We start from the raw sequence: 18,465 nt of genomic DNA, 5'->3' as shown, positions 1-18,465 counted from the left end.
CTTTTGAAACGAACTGAATTTACACTCAAAGTGTTACTACGCCCCGTTTTATCTTGTGCACTCCAATATGGCTGCATGGATTTTCCAAATTCTCACCGATACATAAGCTGTAGAGATCCCAAGAAACTGTCGGCATGCCATAGATTTGACCAATCTGTTCATGGAATCTTATTGACTAGAATATTCAACAAAGATCGGGAATCAATCACATTCAAGGAGAAGGAATTTGGAACTCTGTGTAGAGGATGTGAAGAGGATTTCTTAAAAAATAAAAAAACAAATTAAATGATATTTTGATATCAGATTACAGTATTCAGTTTATAAGAAAACATTATTTTTTTATCAAAAGTGGGTTAAAAACTGCAGAAATGTTCATCAAACTGCCCCTTACAACTTTAATATAAAACGTGTGTGAAAACATACAACTGAATGTTAGCCATATATAAACATACAGTATACTCAAGATCAACTAAACAGATTAAATATACCTTTGTCTCATTCCTTACTGTTATACCTTGTCATCATTGTATTACTTTGATGTGTATTAATTATCTTTTTTAAAGTAATAAAAATTGAATTCATTTATACTTACTGTCAATAATGAATAAAAAAATGATTTGATGAAGAAATTGAAAAATAATACACTCATTGACAATGCTATACCAACATTTTAACCGGCTTTTTTGGGGAGGGGGGGGGGGGGCTAATGCCTGGTCCATTTTGTACGAACCATAAAAGGGACCATAATTTAAAAAATATAAGAAAATTTTTGATAAATTGAAAACAGATTTTAACAAAATCAACAGCTAAAAATGTTACGATTTTTCAACTTTATACACAATCCCCCCCCTTACCCCCACCCCCCATCCCACCGATAAATAAAAGTCCAGGGGGGGGCATTAAATAGAAGGACTTACGACTAAGAACCAGAATCTATTCTTCTCAAAACATTCTGATTTATATTCAATTGAAAATGTTTTAAACGTTTTTTTAAAGAAACTAGCTGATATCCCGCGCAAGCGCGGGGGAAATTATTATTTTTTTCACAGAACTATTCAAAAAAATATCTTTAAAATTCTATTGACAGTTTATTACACAGGAATATAGCATGACGAAATACTTCAAAGTCCCGCAATTAGTTTGGAAACAGAAATAGATAATTATAAGAAATACATTTCCTAATATTTTGGGAATTTTTTTTTACTTCTACAAATATCAATTTGATGAAAGGCCTCTTCTTCTTACATTATAAAGCAACTTTATTCTCTTGTACTATGTAATACATCATGTATTACATATAAAATATTTTTTAAAAAGCTTAGTTTTCATCCCAAATGTACATACAGGCCTAAGAGGTATAAATAAGTTTTAAAAATAAAAGATTGTTTGTAGAAAATCAACTGAAATGCATTCATCAAAGAACACATTTGTAAAGCATTTATTAAGCAAATTATTTAAAAATCAAATTGTACCATTTTTTTGTCTAAACAAATAACCATGGCCATTAAATCGACATTTATGTATAAAATATAAGCACAGCTTACTAAGACATATTCACAAAGTTGAAACTCATTGTGTTTCCAATTTCTTTACCTTTATTTCCACGTCCATTCATGATAAACAATCGCCTCGATTTTATTCTTGACATCGGGTTCGATGCCACCTGACTTTCTAGAACTTTCAACAAATAGCGAGATCGGACATAAAACGGAAAGGATTTGTAAATTTTGTTTTCAATCAATGACCAATGCTTCTTTCTGTTATATCGCTTAAATCAAGTTTTGATTGAATAATTCATAAATGACGTTTTATGAAATGAATAAGCGCTTGCTTGTAAGTGCCAGTTACTTAGATCCGCCACAATTTTTCTCTCTTCAGTGCTATTTTAAGGCTTATTCGAAAATGAAAGTAGACCTGTAATTAAATTTACGATAATTACTATGCGAGTGAAATCTGAATATAGTTTATGGACATCACCTTATGCCTAGTGGGCTTTAGTAAGAACTCTTGTGAAGCCGTTTCAGAGTTTATTTGCAAAATTTGTTAATTTATAAGTATAGATATAGATTGATTGATTGATTGATTGATTGTATACTATTTAACGTCCCTCTCCAGAATATTTCACTGATATGGAGACGTCACCATTGCCGGTGAAGGGCTGCAAATTTAGGCCTTTGCTCGGCACTAACGGCCTTTGAGCAGAGAGGGATCTTTATCGTGCCACACCGGACCTGCTGTGACACGGGGCCTCGGTTTATACGGTCTCATCCGAAGGACCGCCCCATTTTACGACAAGCAAGGGGATACTGAGGACCTATTCTAACCCGGATCCCCACGGGGCAAAGGAATATAGAAAAATAGTGCCATAATAGAAAATAGTGCCATAATAGCAATTTCATACTCAATAATTAATTTTGCAAAATTCTACGATCAACTTTTTTTTTGTCTTAGTCGTAAGTTCCTTTGTGATTAAATAACCTTTTTTATATTAGTGACAGCTGCTTTTTGATAACAAAATGGAACTGGTAAATTTACTTACTTCTCCATTGGTCTATTGCAAAATTATCGTGTAAAAACATTCTGCTTGTACACACAAGTACTCTGACGTTGACATAAAAAGATGCTTAAGTTTCTGATTGACAATATCTACATGTATGTGGTTTTGAGACCAGGTCTTCTTACAACTTATTGGAATTCCGCTGAGTACCAATTGCGCCCCGTGAAAAGTATTATAATACCTACTTTCTATGTATTCGTATGAAGCAGAATCTGTCCAAAATCTTATGAGTGAAAAGATGAAAACACTTGCTGTGGCCTTCAACTCGACATTTAAATAAACCGATATTTACATGGTTATTTTCATTCCTATGTCGATACGATATATCCTGGTGAACTTGAGATTAGAGATACACAGAGTATGGCATATCTATGAAACATATGGAGATAACAAAAAGTATTCAAGTTCAAAAATCCATAAAACAATACAAAATAGGAGCAGAGCAAACACTGACCTCCAAAACATCAGAGGTGGGATCGGGTGCAATGGAGGAGTGGGTATTTCCTGCCAACCGGTCACACCCGCTGTGTGTTCCTTGTAATGATCGGGAAAATAACAGAAAAAAAATCTTCGTCAATTCAGTGTATAAATAATGGGTAACAATAAGTATGAAAAATGTCAGTCAGCATTTGACTCAATGATTAAATGTATTTGCTGACAAGGTCATTGTATCGACCATAGAACTCGAGAATAGAATTGATGGTTCTAAAACGAGACTGCTGATTTTCTTCTTTCATCAACTCGCTTGTCAATAATTTACCTCTTTTAAAGATTGTTCATATGTAGATTATGCTCTTGCATACCGAATCAACTGAGATACAAAAACTTCGTATGCAGGTGATTAAGGTATATTGCTGCATAAGTAAGACAAGTTGATGATAGTAAACTTCATTGACAGTAAGTCGTCGATATATGTAAATGTCGAGTTGAAGGCCACAACAAGGTTTTTTCAGGCATAAGGTCATGCAAAATTCTTTTTCATATAAATACAAAAATAGGTCTGCTTATAGCAGGGCGCAATTAGTACCCATGGGAATTCCAATAGATTGTTGGAAGACCTGGTCTCCAAAAACCCCATAGATATTGTCAATAAGAAACTCAAGCATCTTTTTGATGTCAACTTTAAAGTACTTGTGTGTGCAGTCAGAATGTAATTTAACAAAATAATTTTGCTTTGCAAATGACCAATAACAAGGTAACTAAATTTAAGAGTTCCATTTTTGTTAAAAAGCAGCTGTCAATGATATTTAAAAGCCTGGAGCCCGTTTCATCAAAAGTCGTAAATTTACGCCTTATCTTAGGTGTACTTCCGGGGCTTACGCCAAAGTTTAGTCGGGCGTAATTTGCGTTTCACCAAGTAGCATAAGTCTAGTCGTAAACGATACGCCTAGTCGCTGGACTAAGTCCTTGACAACGCGACATTGTACATGCGCAAAAAATATAAACATTGTCCATTTGTACATGTTTATAGTACATGAATACACAATATAAAACATGTTTAAATTATTGTTATTAAATTTGCAACGATAAAAAGGAAACTTGCCTTTCTTTTTACGGGTCTTGAAGGTGACATTTATCGTATAAATAAATTTTACTTGAACAACATTTCTAATTTCAATATTAAATGTGTGATAAAGAGAAAGGTAGCAAAAAACATTCATGTATAAATCAGAAATTATTTGATTATTATTTATTCTGGAATATCAATTACAGCCCCCTCCGCCCCACCCCCGGAAATTAAAGGTTTCTATTACAAGCAATTCATAGCTATAGTTTGTTATTTCAAATAATATGAAGTTTGAGACAAAATAAGATTTTTATGGCTCTTTTTTATTTTACATAAATATCAATGTATAAAAAATGCAAGCCATTTACCCATATTGAGTCAAGAGCTTAATTTTAATGATTACCACTACTTTAAATTAGGATTCATGTAAAACATTACTCTTTTATTTTATGTATGTAAATTGTTGCATTCATGACTATATGCCATTTGTATGATGGTGTTGTCAATAAATGAATCGAATTTACCAAAATCTTTCGACAAACAGATTATACATGTTCATTAAAGTTGCAACAAATTTTGATATAAAAACAAGTATAATAGACTGCATAATAATGAGATAAATCCTTTATTATCAGCAAACTTCTAATACTTACCATTATATGGAGAGAGAGGAGAGAGAGAGATTAAGTCATAGTTTTTCTTTAATTTATTTTTCATTAAAATGTCGGTTATGCATTAAAAATGCGCATAGTCCTATATCTTGTACTATACGTGACTTTACATTGTACATGGGCTCACATTATGCAATATACCACGGGATTTGCTGCTCTAGACTAGATTTCAAGACGAATAAAGATTTCTTTCGTGTATTTGTGTGTGAGGGTGTATGTGTGTGTTCCTTTTTTAGATAACTTTTTTAAAGGAATTAATATTTTTCTTTAACATTACTGTATGTGCCAATAAAATATTTGTAATGTTTCGTATTTGTATATTTTCACTGTTTTATATTGAAATAATTCCAATCTTCATTTTATCTATTGATTTCCTGTGTTTTGATTGGACGAGAACACGTTCCAGAAAATTTTTACACATCGATAAATTCTTTCAATCAGAACTACTTTCTTGACTGTTGTAAAAACAATGAAAACAGATAGCCTAGGCCTACTTCTAGTCCGTTTTAGCTACAAAAACTTGAAATAAAAAATGAATGAATGATCGAATGAATAAATGAAAACGAAATAAACAGGACTGACAGACGGGAATATTATGTTTATGTCACTGTCGCATCACGAGTGTGAATTTTAAAAACTCGCTGATCATGCTGTAATTTTCTCGACGTTCCATATCAGCTCAGTTGGTATCGTTGTGATAGGGAAAAGAAACGTACCTCATACTCTTGCTATTCTGGCATCAAATTCATATGTTTACATCCTACAGATCCCATATTCTCCCTAAATCTTTGAACGAACCAGAGCAAATCGAGGACGTCGTCGGTCTTCAACTTTCGTCATGACGTCAACATGGCCATGGTCAAGGACGAATTATTTTGGAGAATACGCGTATTTACGATATTTGTTGACTTAAACAACATTCAGTGAATTTTTATAAATTTATTTATTGATTGTTTTGACAATTTAAGTTGGATTTTATCGATATTCATCTTGTACACGTTTCTTTGTGGCATCGGTGGCATTAAAGTATTCCTACGCCGTACAAAATAACGGATTGTATGGCGGCCTCAAAGGGAAATAATTTTAATAATTTAAAAAAATCGTAATTGGAATTATAAAAATTAAACGTTCTTTTTTCAGAATTTATCGATGTGTAAACTCTGCCTTTTTACTCACAAACTTTACATAAAAGTGCTTCGCACTTTTATTCAGTTTGTGAGCAAAAAGGCAGAGTTTACACATCGATAAATTCTGAAAAAAGAACGTTTAATCCTATAATAATGTATATGAAATTTCCCCCAATTTTCCCCTGGAAGACATTTTTTTTCATTGCTTATGAGACTCCACCCTGACCAATAACACCCGGTTTCCGTCTTTCATGAGATTAGCTGGAGAGGTCACATGTCCAAGGCCCCTGCAAAAATAATTTCCCTCGTTATTAACTTGAAATCCTGGATCCGCGCCTGATTTGAATTTCTTTACCAATTTAATGTACATTTCTGAAATTTATAGGATTCTGTTTCGCTTCTTTTGAACGTCTGCTTCTCTTTCTGTGAGCTGTAAACAAAATGGAGAAGTCAGCTTCTTCTTCAACATGTTCAAGCAAAAAAAAGAAAGCCAAACTGGACGGACGATGAGCTTCAAATTTTTTTTCTAGCATCAGAGAAAACCAACATATCTTGTTGGCGAAATTTTCGGCTACAGTAACTTATGTAAAAAAGAAAGCTATATGGGAAAAAATAATAAAACAGTAAGTTCATGTTGAGTTTATTTACTATTTCTCTCAAGAAAATATTTGAGGCATAATACTGTGAAATCACAAATTTTCGCGAGGGTGGGGTGGTTAATTATTTCATGCATTCTGTATATGAATGAAAGAGGTATTCATATAACATTTAAATTGTATAACAACACTAAAAACACAAACAGAAAAAACATATCCCTAAAAAAAGGAAGCCTTTGTATCAAAGAAAATATGCAATTTTACAACATTCATGAATTTCGACGTATAAATAAGAACTAAATAATTGTACTTGAATACAGGAATGTTACAAGTAAAATATTGCATAGGCGTCGGAACCGGGGGGCTTAGCTGCCCCCCCCCCTTTTTCGCCAAAATATACCTTAAATAGGCTTTGAAAATTGGAATTTACCTTTTTTGTTGGTTTAGCCCCCCACTTCCGACGTCCATGCATTGTTTAAGAGAAACTGAATAGATAAATTCCTAATTTAGAAAATATGTTTATGAGGTGATGAATAAACGGCATGCAGTTCGTAAGTAATTACTATATATGTCACTAGCTTAGGTGCCATCCAACCCACCCCTTTCAACAAACGTGATTTTTATATATAAAAAAAAAATAAATAAAAAAACTCTTTCCACAGAATCAATTCCGCTTCAGTTACTTGCTGCGAAAGAGAAGTTGATGAAATTAAGAAAAAATGGAAAGACGCTAGGACAAGTGTAAAAAAGAAAGAAGCGCAAAGGAAACGTCAGACGAAGAAGACTGGTGGAGGCCCAGCGCCTGAAGTTTGTTTTAAAGCATGGGAACTTGATGTACGGGCCTTTGATCGATAAACTTCTTTTCCTAATAATTCTTTAATATGTGACGCGCCAAGCAAAAACCTCCCTTAAGGAAGAATTTTGACATTTTCAGTTTTTTATTGATTCTTGTAGAGTTTTTCTTTCTCTTTCGTTTGATGCATAACATGGCACATATTTCTGTGTATAAATGTATAAAATACCGTACGACAAAGACGCAATATTTACTTTGACGTACAGTGTACGCGTGCATAACTTCATGATTTTTCATAACGTAAAATAGTAAAAAAACGCGAAGCTATATAATGATTTGATGATATATATTTTCAAACATTTGATTTGATTCCCTTAAAAATATCAATAATTAAGATTTTTAATCGTAATGATAAAAATAAACATTGTAAACTATATCTTTGAAAAATGAAAAGGGGGGGGGCACCGAAATGATTGACAAGGGCAAAAGAACAAAACGTTACTCAAATCAAAAATTTTATCTTCCTCTAAAAGCTATTCTATTCCAATTTATGCCTTTTTAATGCAAAAAAAATTGCAGACAACAGTAAAAGGAAATAAGCAAAATTTAGATGAAAAAAATCCTATTGTGGTAGTACAAACTATATTTGCTCATCTCCCTCAACGAGATAGCATGTTAACCCTTAATCTCATTTGGTAGAGCACTGGACTGGCAAGCCAAGTTCAAGTTCAAGTTCAGTTTATTCACCCAGACCAATCTATTGGTACATGGGGTATTGTGCATAAATAACATATATACATTATAATACAATATAAACAGTCTGGTCAGAGGTACATACACAATATAGAAAACATAACAAAAGATTAATGGTAGAAAAAAAAGAGTGGGGAAACATATCAAGGAGGACAGACAGCAGCATAGATTTTTTGGATAAATATACAAAGTTTTTTCATCACTTTTTCGTTTGAGGTTGACATAATTTCCATGAATTTAATAACATTCGGTCTAGAAGAATAATAATTGCCCAGGTAATTCTTTCTCACATTAGATAAAGTTTTACATTCTAAAATATAATGAAATTCATCTGCAATTTGATTGTTTTTACAAAGTGTACATATTCTATCGCACAGTGGTAAACCTTGCCATCTTCCTGTCTCTATCGGTAAACAGCCAAAGGCCTCGGGTTCAACCCCAATTAAGCAGAGGCACTTAATTGTCTCTTTTACACTATCGAAGTAGTTATCTTAAAAAAGTTCGAGACAGCCGCTACCACCCCTCCCCCGGGCATTAAAAGTCTACACAATACACAGTATATAAAAAGAATTTTTTTGTCATAGTTTACGTTTTGAATACCTGAGTTTTTAAAGAGTGCGACAGAATTTTTTTTTTTTCATCTAAAGGTCTAGGATACCACATTTCTTTTACCACGTTTACTATATGTATTTACATGTTTTAGTTTCGAATGTTTTACTACGGGAAAAAAGTATGCATCATCTCTGAAGACTTTCTGGGTTATTGATAAGATATTCCGCATCCAGGAATAAATTGTATTTTTCTCTTGTAGTAGAGTTCGATCCTTTTCTTCTTTGGATGTTATGAAATCGGTCTATAATTCACATGAGGAACTTGTAAGTTGTCAAACTTGTTTCCAATCCTTTTGTATATCTCAATATTTACATTTCCAATGTCTTTGTCCGAGATAAAATTACAAATTGTAAATGTTCTTTATTTCCCCATCAATGTATTGCAATCGGTTCTCAAAAAAACCACGTGCAGGGCGGAACAAACAGCTAGACAGAAGGAGGGCTTGGAGCACGTGGATTGGCGGAATCAAAGCCTTCGGCGTTTATGCAAATTATCACGCAACCCAATCGATTGATCAATCATGAAATCGAAAAATAAGACAGTTATTCCTTAAATAAATGCGTGTTCAAATCAAAAAAACAATTAAGATTAGGTGCATCAAATTTTAAAGTCTTAAATTAGAGTTTAAACCATTATTTCTTGTAAATCTTTAAACATTTGATTAATTTTTCCTGGCCCTCAGTTTCTTATTTTATATTTATGCTTAAATTATTGAAAAAAAAATATGTTTAGAATCATTTCGTAACTCAATGAGTTTGCACAACTTTCAGTAAATCAGAATGTAACACCCACCCCATCCAATAAAAAATATGTATATTTTTAAAAATATGGTTTGCAAAAGAAATTCTGCAATTTATATGCATTATGTACTAACCGAATAACAAAGCACAATACCAGAATATACATTAATCCCACAAGCAACACATTCCACAACTTCATTTACATTCATTTCTAGACATGGGCTATAAGGTCTAACCTAAACTTTACCGTTGCCTTCCTGAGAAAGTACATGCACACATTATGATTTATTTTAATCATATATCAAATATTAGTTGCTTTTTAGTATTGTTTAAAAAATGCATGATAAAAATTGCAACAGTAAGTAAGAGAAAGGATAACACATTCTTCATATTCTACCATTATCGTAAAGGGGGGGGGGGGGGGGGGGGGGGTGGGTCGCGGGGAGGGGCATTCACGCGTAATAAATTTCCTGAACTAATAGTAGACAAGTTCTTTTTTGACTTTGACAAGAACAAGACACACATGTACAATCTTAAATTGTAACGATAAATCCTTTTCCTTAAAACACGTTTTGATAATTTTGCACAGAACTCCCCTTATACGTATGTACATGTATGTACATGTAGGCATGAACCCACGGGTGATCTCGTCCTTACCCACGGGTGATCTCGTCTTTACTTATCACAAGACGAGATCACCCGTGGGTTTCCGACGATGGCATGTATGTACAATGCGACTTTTGCAGGGGAAAATATTGAAATTGTTTTAATTTGTTACATGTATATATTAAATCACGTGTAATTGGTAGCAAACTTTCATAAATTGAAATGCATAAACAATTCAACAGAAGGAAACAAGATTATTATTTTCCAAGGTAAATGTGAATCATAAAATGTTGGTAGTAAAGTCTTTTTCGGGGAAATAATTATTACAGGGTAAATAAATCTTTAATGTTGAAGGTTAAAATAAAATCATTAAAATGAAAATTTATAATTCTTAAATGTTTAATGTAAACTGTCATTCTATTCTCAGTTCAAAGGGCTTAATAAGCACCGGTGACTGCGTTACGTTATGTTGTTTTCAGGAATCCAAAACGTTAAAGTCACCTCTTCACCTTATTTTTTCTTCTTTGGTAAAAAAAAATCATGCTTAAAACATTTGCATTGGCGTCGAAAGCAAATTGAAAGTGGGGGGGGGGGGGGGGGGCTTAGTGTAAAAAAAAAATTAAACCTTAAAAAAAAACATAACAAGCAAAAAAAAAAGGGGGGGTGTCCTTTTCACAAACACGAAAATCCTATTTCGAAGGGGGGGGGGTTCGAACTTCAGTACCAATTTTTTTTTTCCAAATACCATCACTTTCGTCATTTTTAACCTTTACTGTGACTTGTCTGTGGAAAGTGGAGGGGGGGGGGGTGGAGCTAAACCTACGCAGCAATGTTCAATGTCTATACAAAGTATATATTTGGAAAAAATGTGGCCCCCCAACCCGGTTCCGACGCCTATGTAAAAAAATAATAGGTTGGAATATTTTAAAAGTGTTCAAACAATTTGTATTAATTTGTAACAATTTGTATTACTTATAACAATTTTAGCGATGCATCATGTAACCTCAACAAACGGGTTATGAATACATAACAGTGAGATAGAGCAGACACAGGAGAACGGGGACGAATTTTTCCTACTTTTTTGCGTACAACATGAGAAAGTGTTAAACAATAACGAAAAATAAATTGAGAAGCTCAAAAGCTCTTTCTTCAAAATATTAATTTTAAACCAACAGCTAAAAACTAATTCCGGAAGAAGTGGCCAAGTCAAATACTCTGTGTCGTATCTATAGTGAATTACATTTTTAAACTAAACTTAACTTCATGTATTTATCAATATCCTTGGCAAGCTATCAAAGATTATGTACAGTTCTTATTACTTGCACAGAAAAGTGCAACAAAGACGATGTATTTTTCAATAACTTACATCATCTACGGAAGTGAAAAAGATGTAATATTATATATACATGTACTTCTTTAATTTAATTATGGTTATAACGTGGCATTTGATTGGATAAAGAAATAACTTTTTATTGCATAAAAAATTGGGTTATCTATGTCACGATCACTTGCATAAAAACACATTGATCCGCCTGACGTAACATTTCAATATTGTACAAATTTTGGACGACTTTAAACCACAGCGTTATAAATTTGGTAGCTAAGAGAGGTAATTCAGGTCAATTTTCACTGCATCGCTATTTTAGAAAAGATACCTTACCTAGTTTAATGCTCCTGTTTAATTTTTCTTGCATGTGCATCACGATAAAACAGCTGGAAATTAGCAGCTTGAATTTAAAAATCTTTAAAAACTTGTTTGTTTGACATTTCAAGATGAACCGAATAAAATCTTTTTTAAAACCATCAAATTATTCATTCCGGAATTTTCTCATCCAATCAACAACTATTTTTTTTTATTTCAGAAACTCCTTCATTCAATATTGAACATTTCCGACAAAAAAATTCGACCTACCTAGCGACGCAATTTTTTTAAGTGAATAGAAAGACGGCAAACAAACTACATTTTAAAAACGGCCTTACGGGAATTTTTGAACCATCACTGGACATTTTGAAAAAATATACTCTTAATAATTGTGAAAAGGATATGTCACAGAGATACTTGACGGAGAATAACTTCTTAAAGAATAAACTACATCAAACCACACCCAAGAATCTTTCTCAGCATGTAAATAAAACAACATCCCATTGTTCTGCAGGGGAGAGTTTTTTCTCGAGGAGGCGTTTTTACGTCGCTTTTACCTTATTGACTTTAGACGCGTCTTTTGACGTTACGTCATAATGAAGATAAGGGAGGTTTTTGCTTGGCGCGTCACATATAAAAGAACTTTATTCGGTAATAACCAATATTTGCCCCCCAAATCAAACTTTGATGGAGGTATATGTAATTAAGTTCTTAAACAGGGGAGTATATGCTGACTTCAAAGCACTAAATAATTTTATAAGTAATGACGTCATATGTACGTAATGACGTCACAAACATGACGTAAAATTCAGTTTTTTATGAATTCTACAGAAAAATGTACATATTTCGTTGATATTTTGAGTAAAAGTCACCGAGCGCATGTGTGTTCAGGATCAATATTGTGATATAATGTGTAGAATGATAATATCAATGAAATAGGTAAATATTGTTCCTGAACAAACATGCGCTCTATAAATTTTAAAGCTAAAATTGTTGAAATTTTGTCCATTTAGTATTATTTCTGAAAAAGGATATAAAATCGGACAATTTTGTGACGTCATAAAAACAAAAATTGTGAATAAACTGCTTTGAAACTATAATATGTTCTGTTAATTTATATTTCTCATACAGTTTATTGAATTCAGCACATTTCAGGAAGTTTTCAAAATTTGACTTTTGTGGGGGCAAGTATATGCAATATACCGCATATAATTCTTTGAAAAAAATTATTTGCTATAATTATTAATAGGTATTATCAATGATTCCTGGGGAGTTAATAGAAGGAATAGAAGGTGGAACTGACACTGGAAGAGCTCCAGGAACAGGTACACTGCAGTCTGTGTCCATAATATATATGGATTTTAAAATATTTTAATAATATTGAATATCTGTTTGAATCTTTCCTAAATACTTTTAATTAACGTTTTTATTATTTACATTTTTTTTATTAATAAATTTAAAGGCCAAGATTTTTAACCGTACGGTTTTCTCAGGTAAGGGGAGGGACTAAATTTTACAAGCGTGGTACCCCGAGGCATTGATGGTCGTGCAGACCGTGGGAAGCGCTAATCCCTATACACAAACAGTATACACAGGAAGTCAATGAGTATTACCTGTACAGCTTGCTGGCCTACTGTTTATCATACATGTAAAATTAGTAGATCTCGACATCGTGAATAAAAGATATCATTAGTAATAATAAATGATCATTGTAGAATTCCATAATTTCTGACATAATAAATATTAAAACAAGCAGAAATCTCACCGGTCGACATTTGTTAAAAAAAAAAAAAAAAAAAATCTACGGTATGTACCTCATATTGTTTGTCACAGCAGCAATGACTTGAGTTCGTTGTTAAAAGAAATATAATGAAATACAGGTATAAATTCAACAGTAAAACAATTATCCTTGCCTGTCCCTTTCAAAATCTTAAAAACTATTCATAATTATCGTAAATATCGTAGCAATTAGATCTTCAATCACGGTCAAATAGAAATTGTATAAAAAGTCGCGTGGTCCTATTTTTAGCAAATGTACATTCTGTATCTTGTGAAAAATTCGCCATAACGACTGTTTCGTTAAGTTAAAATTACATACAAATGTGTGTATTTTATCGATAAGTAAATTCAGATTATAATTTAAAAACTTACAACAAAATCTTGATTTATTGCTAACTTCTGTATTTCTTTTAAAACTATTTTTAACACATGTGACCTTGAACGGAGGTAAGAAAGCACGTAGCAAGAAATGCTCGGTTATAAAAAGGGAAAAGGAAAAGAAAAAACTCTAAATACTGTAATACTTGTCCAGGCGAAGTTGTTACTAATCAGACATTTTATTTTCAACCTTACTATCCATTTCAAGCAAAAAATGTTACCAGGTTATTTTTTCCTTTATTTTCATTGTAATTTTTTCGCTGCGTCTCAAACCAAGAATCTTTTTACGAGTAAAAACAAAATTACAGCCACCTATGCACTTTTCATTAAAAAAAATTACACGATCTTGATTTATTTTATTGAAACACTTTGAGAACATTTTCATTTTTCAATGTTTGTAATACAGATAATTATAATCAATTATAATCAAGCTAAAATTGTTTGCATCGAAATGACCCCTCATTGGGATGGCAATTTAGCGGTAAACATTAAAAGACCAAAAGTTAATTTGATGGTGGCCACGCGTGTCAAACAAGGTGAAAAAGATATACACAGGGACTAGCAGCTAAATGTCAATCATTTTCAAGTACCCAATGATGGACCTTAATTTATTTGATTGACGGGGGAATCCAGACCAGGTAAATCTGAAGGCGGTGCTTGTTATCTCGGGCTTTAATAACATTGATAAAGGACTTGCTTTTGAAGTAAATGAAGCATCTCTCTCAACTTCGGAGGACTCTCCTAGTATGGGTGCACAATCGTCATCGTTTATAGGTAGGACAAATAAATGTCTAAATAAAATACATGTATCCTTGGTCTTAGAATAGGACTTTCTAAGAAAGCAATTACATATAGGTTGATAATTTTAAAAGAAAAAAATATTAGTTAAATAACAGTTTTCTTCCCGGGATATTTCAGTCATGTTAATCATAAATATAATAACTTATAAGGCACACATAGTTTATAATGCCGTTAAAATATTGTATTTTCAGTCAAAGAAGTCGAGTCCTTGCGGAAGGTAATACATGTAATAGTAACATGCAAGTAAATGTACGGGAGGATCCAAACCTAGGACAAGAGCCCACTGCACCAATCAAGAAACGGGCTGGAATTGGAAAGAAAGGTATGAAATACAAATACTGTATGAACAATTTTATTTACCTACATGAACACGATTTAAAGTAAAAAATGTATATTATAATATATATATTTAAAGGGAAAGAGGATATCAACGCATCGGATGCGACTATGGTTGAACTTGTTAATATTAAAAGAATGAGGGTCAGTATTGAAGAAAAAAGACTAAAGATTGAGGAACGAAAGGCAGCCGCCCTTGAGCGCGTCGCAGTAGCGCTAGAGGCAAGAATTCCTCCTACATGTAGGTCATCAAAGGAGTAGGAAATAACTTAAAGGCTTCATGGTTTCTTTATTTTTTCTAAGATTATGTAGCAAATGAGACCTTTGTTGTAAATGAGACCCAATATGTACATGTATATTGTATCTTACTTATATTAAATTTACATTGTTATACCTTTAGAAATTTGTTCCTATACAAATCTATACGGAAAAAAGTTTAACATTTCTAATGTTTTGCTGAGCGGACAAAAAAATCGATGTTGGACCGCTTACGTCACAGAATGGGCGGAGCTTAATCTCCTTTTCATTCGTTAGTGTTCAGCAATAAAGAACCTGAGGTTACATCATGAAAGACAGTACAAAATAAATATATGTCCAAAAAAATGAAATAAAAGTATAACAAAACATTTATTGACTGAGTTCTCGGGCAAAATGCGTTTTGTCGACCCTCGAAACAAACTGTCTGCCTGAGGCCTAACAGCCTCAGGCAGGCAGTTTTGTTCTTGGGTCCAACAAAACGCATGTTGCCCTCAAACTTATTCAATAAATGTATATTATTAGGTCACCGACATATTAAATTTAAGAATCACGATTTTTTCCCTTTTCACAAAACAGCCGCTACTTGGCGCCAAATTTGTTGAGCTGTTCCCTGCAAATGTCCATTGTAGATGTCGTTGTGGTTCATGTTTTAAACAGTTCCTTGGTGTCTAAGTGGCACATTAGCATTAATTGCTGTGTTGTGCAGTCGACAGCATGTTTCAATAATTTGAGAACATTTACTGGGTGAAAACAAGAGAGTGCACCACTCGCATGCAAACACCTGTAAATTGATTAATACTGTTTAAATATGTTCTGTTAAATAATGATTGTATTATCGGTTTGACCATGTCTTGAAAAAAATGAAATAGGCCTGCTTGTGCGAATGCAAGTCTATATATGTCTAAATATCATGTCGTTTCAAAATGCACTGCACATTGTTCTGCAAACTGTAATAAGAAAACTATAAATTATGCAGATGAGAAAAAAGAAATTAGTACCGAAATCTGGATTTAAGAACACCAAATGCTCTCTCTACCACGATTCTTGTCTTCGTCAGCGCGTCATTATACTTCTCCTCTTGCTGGTTACTTGGAGACAGAAATGGCGTGAGCAACCATTCTTTAAGGGGGTAGCCCGAGTCCCCAATTAACCATCCTCGCTCTGGCAATGCTACCATAATTGCTCATCACATAGGTATCATGAGTGGCCCAGGGAAGCAAGCGTTGACATGGATAAATCTTTTTTTTAAAAAGTAATAAGAATTTACTGAAAAACAGAAGTCATATACATATATATATATTTCAATATATGAGTGTGCAATGGTGATAACAACACTCATTGGCAGATCCAGAGAGGAGGATTTCGGGGGTTGCACCCCCCCCCCCCCTTTGGATTTGCAAAAAAGATAAAGAAGATTATTTTTTTTTTTGTGTGTTTTACTGTTGAAAATTTTCAGTGAAAGGCTAATGTTTTAATTTCTAAAGAAATTCGGTTATGAGAACAAAATGAATCCCTATCCCCTTTTCTAAATAGGATTTTTGGGTTCAAAGATTTATTTTCCTTTCCTTTTCAAAAACTTTCAGGTAAGAATCCATAAAAGTATTTTTCCTAGGTTGATAAACCTCCCACTTTTAAAACCAAATTCCACCCTAGTTGCATCCTACTGAGTTATTTAAGTACATGTATTATGCAAAACATACGTTAAAGCTGATTTCCTCTTCAATCCCTCCCCCAACCCCTTTGAAAAATTTCTAGACCCGCGCCTGGCACGTTTTTTTTCTTTGTATATTATGCATGTATAATGAAATTGGATAAGACACTTTTAAAACATGTGTTGGTTTTAAAAACCTATAATTAGTAGGACATGAACGAATCCCTGCAGGTATTGGTTTTTTAAACATCAATCAATTCATATATATATATATATTTTATTAAAATTCAAAATAACCTCATTTTTGAGTCAACGGTAGTCTGGACGTTCAGGGCATAATAGTTCTTCCTACAGACGTATGCGGCTTCCTCTGGCCCACCCATGCCTTTTATTGGAATAAGTGTCCCATCAACAGCACCAACACAATTTGGAAAGTGTGCTATGTTGAAGAAGTCCGTCTTTATACACCGGAGTGTTGGTGCATCCCTCGGGAATGAGATGTTATTCATCGTTCTATTAATAGCCATACAAACTGAAAATATTGTTGTTTTTTGTTACTACATATATTTTAGCCAGTTAAACATCATTGTTTAACTCTCATAAGTTTTGATAAGAAATAAACAGACCTCAGTTTATCAATTTCTTTAATTTTTTGTCAATTAAACTTTCTCTCACACATAGGCGTAGGAAGCATATTGAAAGTGGAGTGGCTAATTGAAAGTGGGGGGGGGGGGTGCTAAACCAAGAGAAAAAGGAGAGGATGTACAGAGGCCTTGCCTGTTGCCCAATCCTTATTGAATTATTCAATATAATATGTTTAAAGTAGAAAAAGGTAAACTCCAATATTGAAAGCCTGTATTACGTCTACAGTATCTTTGCAAAAAAGTGGAGGAGGGGGCTACCCCCGCCCGGTTCCGACGCCTATGTCTCATAAATAAATCTTCAACGCTAAAGCAAAACTCAACAGAGTGAATATCATTTATGAAAACAAAATTTACCATTATGAATAATGCGACTGACTGACGATCGGGAAATTCCATGTAGATCTCCCAACTCGGAGAAGAAATTTCCTTTCGACAGATATCTGAGCGTAACAAGCACCTGCATATAAATATAGGCTACTGCATAATTGTTTCATAACACATGTATGTACATATTTAGAACTATGAATTATTTAAGCAATAAAATGCTTTCTTTATTTGTTATTACTGGAATTAATTCCAGTAATAACAAACAAAGAAAGACATTTTATTGCATATATTTATTTCTGTTTTAATAATCATTTAAAGAAGGATTAAAAAGTTTAATTATTTTATTAAAGATGCGAACATCTTTATAACATGACTTATATGTCAACAATACTTTTTATTCAATAAACAAACAAACGTCCTTATATTTTCAAATAATATAGATGCAGATATATAAATTTGTATTTGCAGGAAAAGATTTTTTATTAAGTGTATATTGTATTTTACTGGTACATGTATTTGAAATTGAAGTGTAGAGTCATACAATTTACCTGCGTATACGTTGGTATAGCATGTGTTTTTCTTGTTTTTCTACCAACAATAGGTTCAACATTGTTGACAATGTTAACGATGACGTGTCGAGGAAACCTATATCTCTCAATTAGGTCTACATCACATAAAGTTTCTAAA

General features: G+C 33.1%; 3 protein-coding genes across 3 annotated transcripts; 1 reads left to right on the top strand and 2 right to left on the bottom strand.

Moving 5' to 3' along the window:
- Positions 1 to 7,103: 7,103 nt before the first annotated feature.
- LOC134256669 (uncharacterized) lies at positions 7,104 to 15,278 on the top strand (the record flags this gene model as incomplete). The annotated part of the gene is made up of 5 exons (XM_062739382.1): positions 7,104 to 7,292; positions 12,854 to 12,929; positions 14,452 to 14,550; positions 14,768 to 14,884; positions 14,978 to 15,278. Coding segments are annotated over 5 exons (663 nt in total), but the record flags the coding sequence as incomplete, so codon positions are not given.
- A 135-nt stretch (positions 15,279 to 15,413) lies between these two features.
- LOC134256368 (putative nuclease HARBI1) lies at positions 15,414 to 16,333 on the bottom strand. Its single transcript, XM_062739049.1, has 2 exons — positions 16,155 to 16,333; positions 15,414 to 15,937 (listed from the first exon to the last, which is right to left on the bottom strand). Exons 1-2 carry the CDS (start codon positions 16,331 to 16,333, stop codon positions 15,799 to 15,801), a joined length of 318 nt encoding a protein of 105 aa, XP_062595033.1. The 3' UTR covers positions 15,414 to 15,798.
- LOC134256264 (putative nuclease HARBI1) lies at positions 16,334 to 17,987 on the bottom strand. The gene is made up of 3 exons (XM_062738953.1): positions 17,806 to 17,987; positions 17,105 to 17,339; positions 16,334 to 16,394 (listed from the first exon to the last, which is right to left on the bottom strand). Exons 1-3 carry the CDS (start codon positions 17,912 to 17,914, stop codon positions 16,343 to 16,345), a joined length of 396 nt encoding a protein of 131 aa, XP_062594937.1. The 5' UTR covers positions 17,915 to 17,987; the 3' UTR covers positions 16,334 to 16,342.
- Positions 17,988 to 18,465: the final 478 nt, after the last annotated feature.

Source organism: Saccostrea cucullata, unplaced genomic scaffold, assembly GCF_032062105.1.
Source record: "Saccostrea cucullata isolate Sc308-1 unplaced genomic scaffold, CSIRO_AGI_Scuc_v1 ctg3538, whole genome shotgun sequence".
Taxonomy (NCBI): Eukaryota; Metazoa; Mollusca; class Bivalvia; order Ostreida; family Ostreidae; genus Saccostrea; species Saccostrea cuccullata.
The sequence above is the reverse complement of the archived record's forward strand: the minus strand, read 5'-3'. Positions and strand labels throughout refer to the sequence as shown.